General features: G+C 33.4%; 1 protein-coding gene across 14 annotated transcripts in view; it reads left to right on the top strand.

Annotated features, from left to right (window-relative positions):
• The window catches only part of MYCBP2 (MYC binding protein 2), a 240,014-nt gene that overhangs the window by 40,699 nt on the left and 179,104 nt on the right, over nucleotides 1-20,211 (top strand). For all 14 annotated transcript variants that reach the window (XM_074329406.1, XM_074329401.1, XM_074329409.1 and 11 more), the window contains exons 6-14: nucleotides 5,515-5,757; nucleotides 5,980-6,051; nucleotides 7,474-7,570; nucleotides 11,301-11,374; nucleotides 11,506-11,644; nucleotides 13,153-13,229; nucleotides 14,152-14,356; nucleotides 15,828-15,992; nucleotides 17,515-17,673. In XM_074329406.1, the coding sequence (XP_074185507.1) occupies nucleotides 5,515-5,757; nucleotides 5,980-6,051; nucleotides 7,474-7,570; nucleotides 11,301-11,374; nucleotides 11,506-11,644; nucleotides 13,153-13,229; nucleotides 14,152-14,356; nucleotides 15,828-15,992; nucleotides 17,515-17,673 (1,231 nt within the window). The remainder of the gene's footprint in view (nucleotides 1-5,514; nucleotides 5,758-5,979; nucleotides 6,052-7,473; nucleotides 7,571-11,300; nucleotides 11,375-11,505; nucleotides 11,645-13,152; nucleotides 13,230-14,151; nucleotides 14,357-15,827; nucleotides 15,993-17,514; nucleotides 17,674-20,211) is intronic.

The raw sequence follows: 20,211 nt of genomic DNA, 5'->3' as shown, positions 1-20,211 counted from the left end.
GTGAATGTTATGTTCAAGCACTAGGCTGCAGAAAACCACTAGATCCCCTGAACCAACAGCTGTGGTTCTCTGTAGACCTACCTCATCACTGTATCCCCAGCTCCAGCCCAAACACTATATTAAAGCCTATTATCTTAACATGGCTTACAGTGTTCATGATTTAGCCCCTCTATTCCACATGCCACCTCTATTTCACAAAACTCTCTTGGCCAGGGTATGAGTAGGGGAGAATCATCTTCCCTTAGAATGTGTAACTCTAATATCTCAACTTCTTTTAGGATCCAAATAAATGCATGTTACCTATCTTATTTTAAAAAGCTTAAGCTGAGAGTTTAAAGTAGGGTAGGGGAGGTAGTACTGGGAGGGGTTTTATTGAAGGAGACTGAAACCTTTCTGGTGGCGTGAACTCCACACTTCAGAGGCTTCCCATTGACAACACACCAGTGCATCTAAGCTCACAAACAAAAAGCACATGGAAAAAGGGCACCATTGCTGAGAGCTTGTGTAAACAAATGTAGCAGAAACAATCCTGCCAAGCCTTTATATATTGAAATTATTTGATATAGAATATAAATGTATGTGTATGTATGTACATGCTTATGTATTTATTTAATATGATTAAAGTAATAAAGTAAAATATCAAAAGTATTATTAAAGAATAACAATATAAAAAGCAATCACATCAGAAACAAACTAAATTGAGCTCCTGGAAATGAAAAACCAAATAATTGAAATTTAAATACCTAAATGATGAGTTAACCAGTGGATAATATAGTTGAAGATAGAAATAGTGAAGAAATTATTCAGAATGCAGCACAGAGACAAAGAGAAAAATTTGAAAGATAAAATAAGAAACATGAATGGAGAATGAGCAAGTCTAATGTGTTAGTGTAATCTGAGTTCCGCAAGACAATAATAGGTTTGTGGAAAGGCAGTACTTGAAATAATGGCTGATTTTCCAGAATTGGTGAAACACATGGAATCCTCAGATTAGGGAAGTCCAGTTTATCAGAATAAATTTTCTAGGCCCTGCCACTGTGTTGCAGAGTGAAAATCAATCAGAGAGGAAAAGGGATATATCTGAGACTTCTTATTATAGCACTGGATTTTCTTAAAACTTTAGTACCCTGTTAGAAAGCATGAGAGAAACAGAGCCATGCTGAAGATGCATGTTAAGTTCTGCTCTCTCCCCAGTCTCCGCTAAGGTTATAATAAATTATTTATTTTTAAATATAAACTTTTAAAAATGGGACACATTTTTGGATGATAGAAATTGGGGAAAGCTTAAACTTAAGTTCCTCATTGGGCTAATGCCCATAGCAAGTAAGTTGGTTTTCCCCTAAAATTCCAAATAGGATTCAGAACTGGAAATAATAGTTACTAGAAAGTAGTGATGAAGGGAAGTGCTAAAAATTGATTTGACATCTGTATAATGAAAGGTAGAGAAACTGAGAGCCCTTCCTCTACCCTTCCCAACCGGGAAGCTGTCCTCTCATATGTCTGAGAGATAGGTTTGCTGTCTAAAGAAATTGAGCCAGAGAGGCCAGGGGAAACCATGCGCATTTGAAAGTGGAACTGAAGAGCCAGGCTGAAAATGGACATTAAGTGAAAGTTTCCATATTGATGATGAAATTTCTTAATCACCACTAAATTCCCAGAACACTGACAGTGAGGCTTATTTTACCTTCTAGGATAAAGACTGGCAGATTCTACTTTGGAGAAAGAATGAAAAAAGACCCACAGATGCAGATATTTCTGTGTGTGTGTGCGTAGGGGGTGATGGGGGAGGAGGGAGGTCCTCCAATGAAACTGTTAACCTTAGTGTGGGTCAGTCATTTATCCCTTTGAAAGGTGTGCCCTCTAGAACAGTGCTGTCCAATAGAAATACAATGTAATCCACATGTGTAATTAATTTTTTTTATTAGCCACTTTAAAGGGTGAAAAGAAGCAGGTGAAGTTAATTGTAAGAATGTATTTTACTCAACTCAATATATCAAAAATAAAATTTTCAGCATGTAATCAATATAAAATTATTAATCATATTCTGTATTCTTGTGTTTATACAAAGCCTTCAAATCCAGTGTGCATTTTACATGGAAAGCATTTCTCAAGTCACACTAACCACATTTCAGGACCTCCATAGTCACACGTGACTGGTGGCTGCCATAGTGGGCAGCGCCCATGTAGAACCGTGGCTGAGTACATGCCCTGGGCTGTGCCCTGCAGTCACACACGTGGCAGTCCTCCTTGGGTGGTGAAAGGGGCAAAAGATAAGGAACAGAAACTCTCTGGTGTCAGAGTGTTGGTCCCATGCTCTTGACTGTTGAGGACTTGTTTTACAGCCCAAGGTACTTCGCAAGTCTTTGGTAAATATTGGTTAAACGAATTCTGAATGAATACACTATTAGCACAATTAAGTTTTTATATCATGGAAAATTGTTGATATTAATGGGTAACAGGCATAATGGAGAAGCAAAGTTGAACAAAAACACTGGAAATTTTATTTCATCTGTAGTAGCAACCCTGGTTTCTCTTATGCTAAATTTTGCACTTCATTATCATGAAGCAGATTCATGATTATCCGTATCATGTGAAAGATACCGTTTGGCTTGTGTGCACTCTAACACAAAAATAATTTCATTTATGTCCAATGTTTATACTTTTTACTAGTCTAGTATGTTTTGTCCACAAAACTTAAAACAATAGAAGTATTGGTTACTTGGTGTTTTGGAGAAAGAGGCATATTTCAGTGTATTTTTTTGTCAAAAATACAAGTTAATATTATTTGGATTTGACATTTTTATTTTGACCTGCTTGAGATTTGCATCTTATAGATGAACTTCTAGTTTATGCTTTTTGCTGACATAGCAAACACGATCATTTTGAACAATTTGTTTATTGAAATATGGTTGACATACAATGTTATATTAGTTTCAGGTGTACAACAAGTGATTTGACTTACAAAATGATCATCACAATAAGTCTAGTGATTATCAATAACCATACTGACTTATCACAATATTATTGATTGTATTCCCTATGTTGTACATTACATCCCTGCAGCCTATTTATTTTATATACCTGGAAGTTTGTACCTCTTTAATCCCCTTTATTTTACCCATCCTCTGGCAACCATGAGTTTGTTCTCTCTGTTTATGAATCTCTTTCTGTTTTGTTTTGGGATTCAATATGTAAGTGAAATCATACAACATTTCCTTTTCTCTGACTTATTTCACTTAGCTAATGTTGCTGCAAGTGGCAAATTTCATTTTTGTAATGGCTGAGTAATATTCCATTGTGTATATGTGCTATGTCTTCTTTATCCATTCATCTATCGATAGATACTTAGAGTGCTTCCATATCTTGACTATTGTAAATAATGCTGCAGTGAACATAGGGGTGCATATACCTTCGAATAAGTGTTTTCATTTTCTTCAATTTCCAGAAGAAGTATTGCTGGATTGTATGCTGGTTCTCTTTTTAAACTTTTGGGGAACCTCCATACTATTTTCCATAGTAGCTATACCAATTTACGTCCTCACCTACAGTGTTCAAGGGATTCCTTTTCTCCATATCTTTGCCAATACTTGTTATGTTTTGTCTTTTTGATAATAGCCATTCTGACTGGTGTGAAGTGATACCTTATTATGGGTTTGATTTGCATTTCCTTCATGATTAGTGATGTTGAGCACGTTTTCATGTGTTTGTTGGTCATTTGTATATCTTTGGAAAGATACTGTGTTTTGCCATGTATAATGCACACGTTTTTGCCCAAATTTATGAGGGAAAAATAAGGATGCGCATTATACATGGCTGGTATTAATTCTTTACCTGCACAAATGCTTTTAATTCTTTTTTTACACTTGTGAGTTAAAAGTGTAACTCTAGAAATCAGTAACGATATTCGTATGCAAAATAATACCCTGGAATATAATAATCAATTTTGTTGAACTTAAGATGAACTGGCAACGAGGAAGAGATCTTGGCTTTCTATGATGCGTAAATATTTTAAGTTTGTTACTGATACATAAAATTTCTTGCACCTTATGTCTGTTCTTGTGTTTTGTAATTAATTGTTACATAACATTTCTTGAACCATGATGTTAAAAAATAAATGCTAAAATTTCTTTATAATACAAAAAACAAGTACCTAAGTGTAAACAAATAAAATTTTGAACTGAAAAATCAAAACAAAAGATTTTCCCCCCCGAAAGTTTGGGCCATAAATGTGGGTGCACATTATACACAGCAAAATACAGTATCTGTTTATTCAGGTCCTCTGCCCATTTTTGATCAGATGGTTCTTTGTTTTTTGCTATTGAATTGTATGGGTTCTTCATATATTTTGGATATCGGATATATCATTTCAAACCATTCAGTACATTGCTTTTTCAGTTTGTTGATGGTTTTCTTCATTGTTCAAAAGCTTTTTAGATTGTTGTAGTCCCTTTTTTATTTTTTTATTTTTATTTTTTTTAATTAAGATTATTGGGGCGACAATTGTTAGTAAAGTTACATAGGTTTCAGGTGTACAATTCTGTAATACATCATCTATATATCACATTGTGTATTCACCACCCAGAATCAGTTCTCTTTCCATCACCATATATTGGATCCCTTACACCCTTATCTACCACCACTCTCCTGCCTTACCATTTGTTTATTTTTTATTTTGCTGCCATTGCCAGAGGAGACAGATCCAAAAATACATTGCTAAGATGGATGTCAAAGAGTTAACTACCTATATTTTTTCCTAGGAATTTTATGATTTCAGATCTTATTTTTAAGTCTTTAACATTTTTAGTTTATTTTTGTGTATAGTATAATAAAGTGGTTCCAGTTTCATTCTTTTGCAGGTATGTATCTGTCCAGTTTTTTCAACACCGTATATTGAGGAGACTGTACTTTCCCCACTGCATATTCTTGGCTCCTTTGTCGTAAATGAATTGACCATATATGCGTGGGTTTGTTTCTGGGCTATCTATTCTGTTCAGTTGATTTATGTGTCTGTTTTTGTGCCTGTGTCATACTGTTCTTATTACTATAGCTTTGTTGTATACTTTGACATCAGGAACTGTGATATCTCTAGCTTTGTTCTTCTCAAGATTGGTTTGGATATTTGGTGTCGTTTGTGGCTCCATACAAATTTTAGGACTGTTCTAGTTCTGTGAAAAATGCCATTGGTATTTTGATAGGGATTTCATTGAATCTGTAGATTTTTGGGGATAGTACGGACATTTTAACAGTATTAATTTTTCCAATCTGTGAACACAGTATCTTTGCATTTGTTGTATCATCTTCAATTTCTTTCATCAATGTCTTGTAATTTTAGATTACAGGTCTTCACCTCCTTGGTTAAATTTATTCCTAGGTATTTCATTACATTTGATGCATTTATAGCAACTTATTTTCTTATAAATGATGATATATGACTGAAGTATATTTATTTTGTCTGTTTTGTGTTTGGGACATTTAACAATGAGTTTTTGTTTTTTTCCCTTCTCTTTTGAATAGGTGCCAACGATTCTAAATTCACTACAGAGAAGTGTACAGGCAGTGTTGGTGGGCAAAATTCAAATTCAGGACTGGTTTAGCAATGGCATTAAGAAAGCAGCATTAATGCATAAGTGGCCATTGAAAGAAATAACAGTTGATGAAGATGATCAATGTCTACTTCAGAATGATGGATTTTTTCTTTATCTGTTATGTAAAGATGGACTGTACAAAATAGGCTCTGGATACAGCGGAACAGTGAGGGTAATGTGATTTCTTACCGTTCTTAATCGTAGCACAAGTTACATCCACACTGATTTTGTTTCTTGCTACATTTTTAGAGGACCATCTAATTTTCACATAATAGTATTTCTTTGAAAATCGTAAGGGAAACATGCATTAAATGTTATTCATCCATTTGTGTGATTTTTTTCATTGGTTGTTAATTATGAAATTGTTGATAGACTAACTTTTGTTATTTTGCAGGGCCATATATACAATTCTACATCTCGCATCAGAAACAGAAAAGAAAAAAAGTCTTGGTTAGGGTATGCTCAGGTAGGAGAATATCCATGATAAACCAAACTTTTCTTTCTCATCTTTTAAAACGTGTGGTTCGTACTTGTTTAATCAATAAATCATATCATTTCTATGTAAATAGATGCAATATATTTTTAATAATATGGCTATTAACAATGGTATAATGTAGTGTAAAGAACATTGGCTTAGAATTTATAAGAGGTTTACTTTTAGTTCTGGCCCTGCTTCTTACTAGCTGAGACAGTTTGGACAACTCAGTTAACTTATTTCATCCTCTGATTCAGTTGTAAAATGGGAATAAACATGTCTTCTGTTGGCCTTCTTGTTTAAGTAAGCCTCTAGATAAGAATCAAAGATGGCCTTTATCATTAGCAAATCTGAATTGGGAATGTACCTGTGACCTGAGGCCAAATTAGAGCTTCTTGCCGCAAACTCATTGATTCTACATTTAGATCAGTACCTTCCAGGGAATAGTGTGTGTCCTTTCCAGTAGATAGTTACCTGCGTGGAGGATCATGCAGAGAATCAACAAAGGAAAAAAGAGCTGGGCCTGTATTGCTTTCTTAGTGCTGGGATCTCATCACCTGACTAACGTGGCCAAATGGATGTCAGCAATCAGATACATCACTCCTCCTCCTATGGAGAGAAGTAAATGAATGATGGACATAGGAGCCAGAAGTGATTATTTCTGTGCTGTCCCTTCCTGAGAGGTGAAGCCAGGTTCCCGTGTGGAACGATATAGAGTCAAGATGTCCCTTGCCCAGGTTACAGCTTGTTGTCAGCATCAAGCAATAAAAGATACTTGAAAGCCTTTTGAAAATTAAAGAAATTGTTACATGAGAAATAATCCTGTTATATCAACTATTGGGAAGATTTTGAAATTAAAATTTTAAATATCAGTTTCTCAGTAATTGTCTCTTAGCACTTAATCTGGTTTAAAATGTCTCATCGAATTTTTATTTGCCACTGCTGTACTTTATCTGACAAGTAATGCCATGGAAAATACATTATTACAGAAATGTGTTCAGTGGCATATCACTCCATCTAAAACCACTCCTCTGTTTATTTTTAAGTATTAACCTAAATATTTCAGTTATTTTTTCCTTAAAATATTGTTAAAGTAACACTGGTCATTTCCATTATTTACTTAGCAAATGATACATTAATTTTGAACAAAATGTTTGTACTGTCCTATGTAGAGTGTCTAATATATGTATCTGAGAATATAATAAGTTAATTGGTACCCAGTGGTGTACAATTATTAAAGTTTACCCATATTCTTATATTTTTAGTCTTTAATCTGTTTTAGACCTCAGTATTGATGTATCATTATACCTCAAAAAACTGTAATACAGACGTGAATGGCTAGTTTTTCTGCTAAGTTGGTAATGAAAAAAATATTTTAATACGTAACATAGCAAAATTTTTTGTTGTTACCAGGGTTATTTATTGTATAGAGATGTGAATAACCACAGCATGACAGCCATAAGAATAAGCCCTGAAACACTGGAACAAGATGGTACTGTAATGTTACCAGGTATGTTATGCAACTTGTCGTTTGTTTTCTTCACAGTTGATCTAAGAGACCTGCATGTTAGGCCATTTAGACATACAAAGGGTGATTAGCAAGGAATAGTGCTTGCTTACAAATAGGTTAAAAAAGTCTCGACATGCAAAATATGTTAGAGTCTATAGAAAGTTAATGCATGTGAGGAAAACAGACATCAGAAATATAAGTGTTTTAATTTTTGATTTTAAATTCTTGCCCATCTGCAGCCTGATTCCCCCACTACCCTCTCCCCACCAAGACTGTCTGAGATGCTGAATTAGTTTGAACTGCTGAATTAGATGTTACTTTGTTCCTCTTAATAAAACCACAACTTTGGCTCTCATATAACCTGGTATAAACAGCCTTTTGTTTATTTTTACTTTAACAACAGTACACTTTGGGTTTTCCTCTTTATTTTAAAGGGTTTTCAGAAATAAATATTTGGGTGGGTCAGGAATTTTTAAAAATTCCATCATTTGTGCTTTTTAATTATACTCTGATAAGGTACTTTGGGGACAGCTCATTTTGCTTCCATTTTGAGGTTTTACATACACATATCACTTAAATCACTGCTGTCTATGGCAGTGGATCTTAAATTTTGTGGAACAGTGGGCAAATGCATAATATAGTATCTATTGTAAGGTCTTTGAATTTATTATCCTTAATACATTCTAAAAGACTTTGTTTATGTTAAAACCCTGAATGCTTAATGTGTCTGTCAATTTCGTGGTAAGCAACAATAGTGCTTCTGTGTGCTAGACCACCTGAAAATGATAGAGAACCACTGCTTGAGAAGCATAGTTGCTCCCAGGCTGCTTTTAATTTTTAAAATATTTTATAACTTCATCAAACATTTATTTGAACACTGATATATATAAATAGATCCAAATTAGTGTAAATGACACTATGTTAAGGTAAATGCCACATTTCATGCATAAAGCTACTTTGGAAAACAGATGAGTTACTAACGCAATTTTGTAAGTAACTGTCTGTTTTCAGATATGTGTACAGATTTTTCTTTAATCATCACAAGTCCTCCTGGGCCATGTCTCTTGTCTAAATAATAATAATAATAATAATAATAACAATAATAACTTTAAATAACGTGTACCCCCATACATATATACACCATTAAAAACAATCGTATTTATTTTATAAGTAAGTGTCATAAAAACAAAAAATCAAAATTGTAACCCTACGTCCCATATATAAACACTATAATGTGTTGGTGAATATCCTTCCTGTCTTACACATGTATGTGTGTTTATATGTGAGAAAAAGTGATCATATGCTACATATTGCTTTTTAACATATCCCTTTCCCTCATTAATCTGAATATAATTTCCAGGCCATTAAATAGTCTTTCACAGTATCATTTTAATGTTATAAAATATATTCCATTGAATGGAAGTCTCTTCTAATTTTTTGCCATATACATTACACTGTAATGAGCATTATTCTCGCTCTGTCTGTGCACGTCATTTTAGGATAATGTACTGGTAGAAAATTCTTAATCCTCCTCCCCAACAAATAGATACTAATATAAAGGATTTACTTCTGAGAAACCCTCATCATTTCATAGAGATTATGACTGAGAAGACCATTTTCAAATGGTCTACCTACCATCTGTTGTATTTATTCCACCATGATGGAAATGAGTTGCTAATGTCCTTATTCATTTTAAATACTTCTACACCATTTAACATATGAAACGCAACTTTTAACAATATCAAGTGTGGCTTTCTGTGTTTCATAATAAATATGTACCATATCACGGTGAAGAATGAATCAGACTTTGGGAAGATAGTACCATGTTGCATGTCTTCCGAACTGGCAGATGTTGCTTGATATTTTCCTGAAGATGCTGTCTTATAACATGACATGATGGATGAAGAAAGGATCAAGAGAAGATCTTTTTGAAACCACACAGCAGAAAGACGTGCCCTCAAGTGTGAAGAAACCTCTTGTCATTTTTCCATTTCTTTGACCTGGACTGCAATTTCTTCAGTAGTACTTTTTTCCTCCCTAGCTGGGGGCAACTCTGTCCTGTCGCTTTTCAACTAAGAAGGAGCAGAAGTGAATTGTCAGCTTTATAGACAGCAGTGAATACCATGTCTAAAACTGACATAAATCTGGTAACTTCTTGAGCTTCGTGTTCCAGCTTGTCTTACAATCTAGTGTATAAATAAGTTGTTTTCAGTCTAGCTTTGATGAACCTAAAACATACCTTTTCCTGTTAATTGTCATTTTAACCTTTATATGTTGCCATAGTTCTTGTATTGTATCCTGATGTCATTTACGCTCCATGCCTGGTGACAGGCTGCCTCAGATCATGAGGCTTTTGCTACTCTTCTTGTGCCACTTCACTCCTCACCCCTGCATTTATCTGAAATTATAATGAGTTTTTCTTCTTTGCTTTTTAGTTTAAAATCTTACTGCTTAGAGCTTCAGAAGCATCTTTCTTGCGCCTCTTTGTATTCTGTACAGTGGACTAGGAACTCTTTCTTTCGATTTCTCCTCTCTTTGATTACCAAGTCTCTTGGGCTACCCGTGGGCCTTGTCTCCCAGTTTCTATTTCCAGTTTGTGATCACTGAATTCTCTATTTGGTAAGGGTCTGCCTGTGTTTTGCATATTTATGATAAGGAAGTATGCTAGTATGAAGCTCCTGGGCAAAGATATAGAGTAATCCAGCTTATTTGGGTGGGCTCCATTACTTCATTCCAAAAACAGAATTTTATGTTTTGTTGATTCAGGTGCAAATAGAAATAAAGTATTATTTTTTGGTATTGTAATTAATGGAGAGATTCATCCTAGTTCTCTGCAGTTATTTTGGGAAGTGTGTGTGCTTTTTTACTTGCTTGCTGAACATATCTTTTTCCAAAAGGCTACAGTTTGTACATAGATGTTGATTTTGCTTGTAGTTTCATGTTATTTAGTAGCAATCACTAACACATGTCCCAGAGGTCCTTCTGTGATGCTGGTATCCCTTGCTACAATTGCACTTGAGCATTATTTTGATCAAAGTATGTTGTGCACTATTCCACAGATACATAGAGTGTTGATAAAACATGGTTTTCCAGCCAAATATGTGAGCACTTTCAGGCAAAAAGAAATACAGAAGTTCAGATCTGTCTGTTTTCTGAGGGATGAACATTTAAAAAGTGTATAGCATGCTAAATGCTCAAAATGCTGGAGATAAGCATTAAACTTCTAAGTGGAAACTGGACAACCAGTTCTATTTTACAAAGCAAGGGATATCTGTAGTTGGACACCATAGACTCAAATACAGAAGCTTTAGGTCTGTCTGCATTTTCCTGTGACACTAATGACTGTGATGTATGTCTGAGGTAGAGTGTTGCCTACATTGCATGTGATTGTATTGAAATGATTATAACCAACATTATAGTTTGTTCATCGTGGTGCATGTTTGTTATCAGACTTTATCTAATACTAATTCATTTTGAAATTAGGCGGGCTCTGAGTTCCTTGGTTATGGAAGATTTATAAGTGTAAGCACAGAATGTAATAAATATTATTAGTGAATTATTTAGTTTCTGCTAATATGTAATTCTTTGTTAAAAAACACAGTCTCCCTTAGAGTTTGTTTATCCTTATTGCGTGGAGAACTCTCATTCTGACTTCAACAGAGGAGAAAGTCATTTTTGTGAGCTGTTTATTTATATTGTAATATAGTTACTTTCTCTTCCTTTTGCACAGATTGCCACAATGAAGGTCAAAATATTTTATTTACTGATGGCGAATATATTAATCAGATAGCTGCTTCAAGAGATGTAAGTACTCTGAATCATGAGTAGCTGGGGTAAATGGAATCCCTTTCCTATAAATTGATTTTGATTAGATGGAATATAGATCGTTAAAAGGCCAATTTATGCAACATAATACTGTGGATGTTTTGTTCTAGGATGGCTTTGTTGTCAGAATATTTGCCACAAGCACTGAACCTGTGCTACAACAAGAATTGCAACTTAAACTGGCCAGAAAATGCTTACATGCCTGTGGTATCTCACTATTTGATCTGGAAAAGGACTTGCATATTATAAGTAAGATTGTCAAATAAGCCTTTCTCGCATATTTTAATTTTCAGATTCTTTATTCTTTTGAAAACTGACATTGTATTTTCAGCAGTGTAGCTTATATTTTAGTTGCTATTTTTCTGTCTGATATTATAAAGCACACTTATGAATTAATATGTATGAGTAGATAGGAAATATGGTCTTTAAACAGAGTAAGATATATGAGCACCGTTTTAAGGAAGAGACTGATAATTTTCCATTTTCATTCTGAGTAGAGCAAAAGAAAGTAAACTTACATTTGATAAAAATTATAGACAGACAACACTTGTGGACATCACTAGTTTGTATGCTCCTTCTGTATTCAATTATTTAAAATTTTGAAAACTTCTATTGTAAATGTTACTACAATGATATATATAGTTCTCTCATTGAAACCGTTAATTTTGATTTGAACAGATTTCCAGGATAGCCATAGAGTGATCCCACAGGTTGTGAAAATGGTAATTGGTCTAACAAACGGATTCATCTTTCATTTGGATGTAGAAGTACAGGCAACCAGAGAGTATTTCTCAGACTTAATATACTTACTCTCGCCGTGTCATGGTAGTAATTGGGATCACCAGTTCCCACGAGGGTCTCACTTTGGTTGGCCATGCTGCTGCAGGTTTAATAGTGCTGTTGTTTCACTTAGGGATTCTTTGCATAACCCATCTTTTTTGACTATCTCATTAAATTTCAGAAACTTGACATTAGTGATTTACTTTGCATCTTAATTATTTTTGTAATTCTTTCATAGAAAAATATAGAATTAAATTATAGTTTTAAATTTAAAAAAGCCCATGAACTAATTAGTAATTTGTATAATTGGCCAAAATTATAAAATGTGCCATATATAACTATTTACACATAGTTTTACAGTTTGAAAATGTGCGTAAGGATCTGTGTATATGTGTATGTACACATACGTATTCAGATTCATAAAGTAGCTACATGAAATGTTCTGTAGTAAAAAAGCATGGAGTGAAGAATCTGAAATACCTTAATTCAAACATGTACATGGTATTGTTCAAGCCCAAATGACTTGGGTTCTGGACTAACCTCACCAGCTTTATATTTATTCATTTATAAAACAGGCAGTATGGTTGTGAGGATCACATAGGATAAGGTTCATGTGTTCTGTAATCCCTGCTGCCTAATAGATCGGTAAAAATTTGTTATTTGTTAATTCAAGGTATATTGCTGACATTGCTTTAAAAATTTTTTCATATTAAAAAAGTTAATCTGGCACTAGTTTGGAACAATTAAGAAGCTTATAATAACCTTATGTTTCCTTGGAGCAGTGTACCTATTTATACATATATGTGTGTGTGTGTGTATATAGATATGTATTTTAATTCAGGTGTATGACATTTTGTCATCCTTGTTTTTGAGTTATATTAATTGAATTGACTCTTTAATCACTCAGAATAGTAGCAGTTGTACTTGAAATTATTCATATTAAAAAATAATAGACTTTCTTAATCATGCATTATCAGGTACAGGATTTGATGAGGAGTCAGCAATTCTTGGTGCAGGACGAGAGTTTGCACTAATGAAAACAGCAAATGGAAAGGTAAGTTACTCTTTTAGGATTAAAAATTAGCATTCTCTGCTTTAAGAGAGAGTTGGTACATCAGTTGATTAGTTTACATAGTTCACATGTTTAAACGTAATCATATTTTAGATTTTGATTTAAATTATTTTATGTTTTTATATGGTAAAATTTTATTCATGTTGAAATATGAAAAGGAAATTGACATTTAAGAGTACAACACTTTATAAACTTTATAAAATGTTATACTTTTATAAATATTTGCTTTGAATTATGGAGCTCTTTGTGTAATTTTTTGAGTTGGGGTGAATTCACATTTTGTGTTTATTTTGATGAATATGACATCCATTGCAACTTTCTGTAAATGAGCAGAAATATACAGACTACAAGTTGGGGGAAAGAGGAGAATGTATAAATAAGTTATCGATTTAGAGATCAATCTACAGAGATGGAAGTTTCTTATCTATTGGGTGTGAAGATGAAGTAAGGTAAATACAGTATGTTTGTATGTAGGGCTTTTTATATTGGGGAAAATTAATTGGGAATTTTATGAATTTACTACTGTTACAAGTTTTGAGTATATTTATAAAGTATATTTTTTTGTATCTATTCAGGATACTTATAAAGTATCATATAAAATTGAAAGGTGAGGGATTATAAGTATTCTGAATAGATAGAAAAAACTATTATGGGCTCTTGTCCTTTTGGAAAAATATGCCTATTTGTCTCCTTTTTAGCTCACAGAAATCAAATGGTATTAAAAAAAAAATTTGGGTTCTTGGTATTTTTGCTTTTCAATAAAATATGGAAGTTTTTTTTCTCCCATGTGAAACCTGGTACACTACTCCAAAAGGCACTATAACTCCCTTTTTCTTTCTTTTCTTTTTCTTCTCTTTTTCTTATTCCTTTTCTTTTTCTTCTTTTTTTTTCTTGTATATATAAGATATATTACACCGGCAAATACCAGAGTCTTGGAATCAAACAAGGTGGTCCTTCAGCAGGAAAATGGGTTGAGCTACCAATTACAAAATCTCCAAAGATTGTACACTTCTCAGTTGGACACGATGGCTCTCACGCCCTTTTAGTTGCAGAAGATGGAAGCATATTCTTTACAGGATCTGCTAGTAAAGGAGAAGATGGAGAGTCAAGTAAGTTGACTGATCAACTGGACATTCAGTAAAAATAGTATGGAATTTGGTAATATATGGTGTATCTGTTTCAACAGTACTAACCTCACAGCACTAACCTCACAAAGTTAATAGAGGATTTTACATTGGGGCATATTCAGTTAATGGTGGTGGTATACTGTTCAGTAAATAACTGGGATTGCTTATTTCATTCTAGAGTTCATATTCATCAATCTTATATGCGTTATGGATACATGGCTGTTGATTTGTTTTGCCAGTTCATGTTATTTAAAAAAAACGTATTCTGGTATATTATTTTAGGTAACCCAAAATTTTTGAAGGAACATATATTTTGAAATGAAGTAAACCTTATGTAACCTTGTGTGATAATGTGAGTTATGGATCACGGTTCTTGGTGTCATTTCTCTATGATGAAAGTATTCCTTAAGTAATGAAAAAATAATTTTGTTTATTCCTTATCTTTTCTATGCTTCTGTTCAGTCTTCCTCAGTGTAATGTTTCTCTTTTTGTAACTTCTCATCTACTTTATATATTGTAGCACAGTAGGGTAGCATCTTATGAATATTAGGTTTTAAGTCAACATCTAATGTAAAAATCATGTATAAATAAAAGTTACTCTGGAAGAAATCCCTTAAAACAGCATGAAGTGTATCACCATATTTCAGAAACTTGCACAGCTAGTTTTTCCTTCTAGCATTCAGAGAACATTGTTCTTTCTTTGCTTGAGCACCAGATAGCATAGTTGTTGTATATACCAGTATGATGTGGATCGTGTTATATGAAAAAATGTAATGGTATTTTAAGTCCCCGAATTGTACCCAGCATAGCAGTATGTTTTTATTCTGAAAAGCATGCAACAATTGAGGTTGACTAAAGGAAGATAAGATGTATTTATATTTCCCATCTTTTGCTCATTTGAAGGATTTAGTTTTTGAGAGCAGAGGCTGCTTGAATCATCCATGTTTACATTTATTCACTGTCCCTCCGTACAATCTTTACAATCTTTCATTGGTAGGTGTTAGCTACTTAATACGTATGTGTTGAATGAATGAGGAACAGATTTCACTTTCAGGAGTCTACCATAAAAATACATGTAAGTTAGAGTTTGAGAGGAAAGGTAATTATGGAATAGTATTGATAATATAAATAGCTGATCTAGAGATTGGACTCCCCAGAAGTTTGGTAGAAAATTGTTGTTTCCCATTGGGAATTTCAATATGTTACCAAGAGGAGGATCTGACAATGATAGCCTGAATATTAATTAACCAGGTGAAGCTTGCAGGTTTACTCATTTTAATTGACATGTTGGGAAGTTGAGGCCTTTGTGAAAATAAATAAGTAAGTAAATAAATAAATAAATAGTATCATAAAGCAAATAATATATTTTTTACTTGGGCTTTATATACAAACTATTATTTTTATTTATGCATAGGTGCCTTAATTTAACTTAATTTAATTTAATTTTTTTAAGCTAAGAGCAGACGGCAATCAAAACCCTATAAACCTAAAAAAATAATTAAGATGGAAGGCAAGATTGTGGTGTATACAGCCTGCAATAATGGAAGTAGTTCTGTTATTTCTAAAGATGGAGAGCTATACATGTTTGGAAAAGATGCCATTTACTCTGATAGTTCAAGTAAGTTAAACACCATTTCACTGTTATGCAAAGTCCAAAACTAGACATTATGTATTGCAAAGCTATGACTAGAAAATTAACATTTGTAGCATGCTTTTTCCATGTTTTTCACCTTTCTTTCCAAATACAATGCTTTGTGATTCCTTCCTGTCTTTGTGGGGACCACTGTTACTATTAGATTGGTGCAAAAATAATTGTGGTTTAAAAGGTTAAAAACAAATGCAAAAACCGCAATTACTTTTGCACCAACCTAATAGTTTCATGCAGAGCTAATCACGGGGCTTAGCTGTCTAGCAGTTACTTGTTCTGGAGAGCTTCCTCTAGACCCAGATGCTCATGTGATGTGTTCATGGTAGTACCCCAGGGAAATGATTGACATAACATAGCTGATTTATGATTGATAAGTTATTTAGCGCCACATTAGGTAGTTAGGAGGGACTATCTCTCTCTGACTTACTGTTATCTCCCCAGTACCCAGCAGTGTCTGGCTCATGGCACCGTCTCAAAAATTACTTGTTAAGTGACTGAGTGACAGATAAACCAAAAGTTTAAATAGTGGATAGGAAGGATAGAACTGGTCTGATAAAGAGTATATAAACTCTGATCTTAAAAACTTGTCATATTTGGTTGCCATATTTTCTTTCTGGCATATAGAAAAGAGTATAACGATTGCGGCAACCCGCTGGAAGGTTTTTATATGAAGTAAATATGTAAATTTCTTTGTCAAAAGGAAACGAGAATTAATGAAGTTTCTGATTGGAAGTTTAATTGATTGTCTCAGGCTGGGGAAATGACATATATTGAACATTTATAGCAATTATATATTGAAATGTACTCAGGTAATATTTGAGTTGGCTTAATTTGGTAATGTTTAGATTCTCAGTTGGCCTCAGTGTCAAGAGTGAAGCAAAATTTTTCGAATGGGCTCATATATAGTTTAAAAATAATATTCAGTGTAACTATTGCTTGATAAAATTCTCTGGGAATGGGCTGATCAAAACTTGTTCATTTAATTCAAGTTTAGGAACTAGCTATGCATTGGATTGTGGAAGAAAGTATTTTAGGTTCAAAAGGATTGAAAACTACCTCTTTGGAAAATCTCACAGGTTTCTACAAAAATGTTATTCAGTATACTCTGGCGAGTGTTTTCCTTTGTTTTGCTGAGGCAGGTCAAAGCAGGTAAAGTTTGAGAACTAATGACTCTTCTGAGAATTGTTGAGAGCTGTTGCCATTTAGAGCAAGTATTCGGGAGAAGAGAGCTTGAGCTAATGCCACAGTAAAGATTTGTTCTAAGTCTGGATGATAACATTTTAAGATTTTGAAGCTTCATTACAAAATTAGGAAATTAATTTACTGGTATTTTGCCAGTCTTTTGGCTGCTTATTTTCCGTTTTGGTGGGTTATTGTATCCTAGAAATGAAAAGTTCTGCATTGAGGGGTCCTTTTACGTTACTGATGATTCACTACTAGGCTCAGAGAGGCTTTTTTGTTGTTTCTTACCAAATTTGCATCTTTCCTATAGGTTTGGTAACCGATTTGAAAGGCCATTTTGTGACTCAAGTGGCTATGGGCAAAGCTCACACTTGTGTTTTAATGAAGAATGGAGAAGTTTGGACATTTGGTGTAAATAATAAAGGACAGTGTGGACGAGACACTGGTGCCATGAACCAAGGGGGGAAAGGTAGGTCTTGAGTATGTGGTCATGAACCTGTACCTTGTCTTTTCGTTAGTTTTTCAGAACAACATAGTGAAGAATCTTATTCTTTTCTAAACAAGTGACTCTTTGATTTCATATTTACAAATTAGGAAAACCACTGCCTTTTTTTATTTATTTGGCAATTTATCACTGGAATAATCAAATATACTTTAGACTTATAATTCATGAACAAATGAGCTTGTTTACTTGTAAGTTTTTCTTAATTTTATATGAAATATAATAGCACCTCTTTGATTTAGCATTATTGGTGAATAAATTATTCTAGACTTTTTCTGTTTGACTTATTTCGCTTAGCATAATAAACCTCTGTAACTTTACTAACAATTGTCACTCCAGTAAACTTTAATTAAAAAAATTATTCTAGAAAAGTGCATTTTCAAACTCTTCATTATTAGCTTTTTATACCATGTTTTCAGTTTTAAAAATTTTGGCAGCAGTCAGTCTGGCAAAGACTATCTTCCTGTTTAACAGCATGTGCCTAACCTCTAATTTAATCAGTTCTTGACAACTAAGAATGATCCTCAAGAATACTTGACCCTTTATCAAGAGCTAAATTGTAGATGTCTCTTATTCACTGTATCCTTTTCTCAAACAGGCTTTTAAGGGATGAGAGGGGTTTATCCATGCTCGTTGTGGTATTGTTTTTGTAACAGTTTGTGTCTGCTTCATTCTTGCTGTCACTTTTTATCTTAGCTGCTGTCAGTACTATATATACCCTTCACTCCAACTTCTGATTTTCTGCTTTTAATTTTGTGTGGGCATGAGAGTGAAAAATATATATTATTAGAACTAAGCATTGAACTGTGTTTAAAGTACAAATGAGTTTCAGGATTAATACTTGTGTAAATTAACAAAAACAAGTTTAGCTCTTTGGGGGCCTTCTTGATGGCAGACTCATCTAGACATCAAGAGCCCACTATTGTTTTTCCTTACCTCATTTATATGTGTATGTTTTTAAAATGGCTTTTAAAAGAACAAGTCTGTTAGAGCAACATTGATTTTAAAAAAGAAGGAAGAACAAAAGAAAGAAATGGATTACTCCAAAATGGAAATATTTTTTCTTCTTGTTAAGCCAGTGAACCATAGTTTTAGACAATACCTACTAGTCAAAGAGGAGAGAACCAGATCAGTTTTCTCCTTATAATATATACATATTCAAATTATGTTTTATAGGAGTTCTGAGGTGAGCAAACTTGTTTCTTTATTATTCTGAAACTTTTGTGAAAATTTGGCATACATTTATACTTATTATTCTGGATTCTTAGTGTAAATTTTGTAATAACAAAATTAAATTGTTAGAAAGATTTTTCACTTAATAGAAATGACACCCACTCAGGAAGTGAATTGGAAAGCAGGCTAGTAGTGTAGTACACGTAATGAGTATAGATTGCAGTGTCATAAAAAACATAACAGGATATTTAAAAGTTTTAAAAAAATAGGAAAAGTACAGAAAATAGTGAAGTATTAAAAAATTATGTACCTACCACTATTTCTTACCATTTTTCAGTGAAAAAAAAATGTAGATAAGATTGTAGTGTCCTGCATTCCCCTTCCAGGGCTTATGATTATACTCCCTCTCTCTCCCGAACCAGCCACCTTTACGGCTTTGATCAATGTCCTTTCAGTCACGTTCCCGTACTTTTACTTGTTCCTATATATTTTAGATGTAAAATACATTACATATATTTTACACATAAAATATATTTAGAGTAAGTGCTAATCTATTATTCATATTTTTCTGCAAAAAAATAATTGTCTCACTATTGTTTTTGAAATATGTCCATGTTGGTACATATAAATCTAGATGATGGATGTTAACTACTGTGTAAAAAAAACCATACCACTAACATACCACAGTTTATGCATTCTCCTGCTGATAAATGAGTTTATTTCTAATTTTTCAATATTATAATTATAAAACTTTTATACGTGTCTCCTGGAAAATGTGTGAGACTCTAGTGAAATTGCTGTGTTGTAGCTGTCAGCTTTGCTAAATTTTTCTTGGAAGATTAATCCAATTTATTTTACTCTTACCAGTAGAGTTTGATTTTCCACATGACTCAAATAGTTAGTATTGACAGACTCTGATTTTTGTCATTGTGATGGCTGTGACATTCTATTTCATTGTAACTTTTTTTGTTATACTGAAGTGTAACATATATGCAGAAAATACACGTCGTAAGTGTACATTTTGATAAATTATTACACACTGAACACAGTCATGTAATCAGAGCCCAGATGAAGAACTTGTTCATGAACAGCAGCCCAGGTAGTCCCCCTTTATGTTCCTCTCTAGTCACTATCCTCCTTTCCAGTTAACACCATAAATTACTTTTGCATACTTTATAAATGTTATCATGTAGTATGAATTTCTTACGTCTGGTTTCTTTTCACTCAACTCTTCGTTTATGAGATTCATCCATGTTGTTAGTTAGTTATAGATTGTTTGTTCTCATCGTGGTGTAGTTGTAGTATTAAATTATGTGAATATACCACAGTTTT

This window comes from Rhinolophus sinicus, linkage group LG04 (assembly GCF_036562045.2).
Source record: "Rhinolophus sinicus isolate RSC01 linkage group LG04, ASM3656204v1, whole genome shotgun sequence".
Lineage (NCBI taxonomy): Eukaryota > Metazoa > Chordata > Mammalia > Chiroptera > Rhinolophidae > Rhinolophus > Rhinolophus sinicus.
The sequence above is the reverse complement of the archived record's forward strand: the minus strand, read 5'-3'. Positions and strand labels throughout refer to the sequence as shown.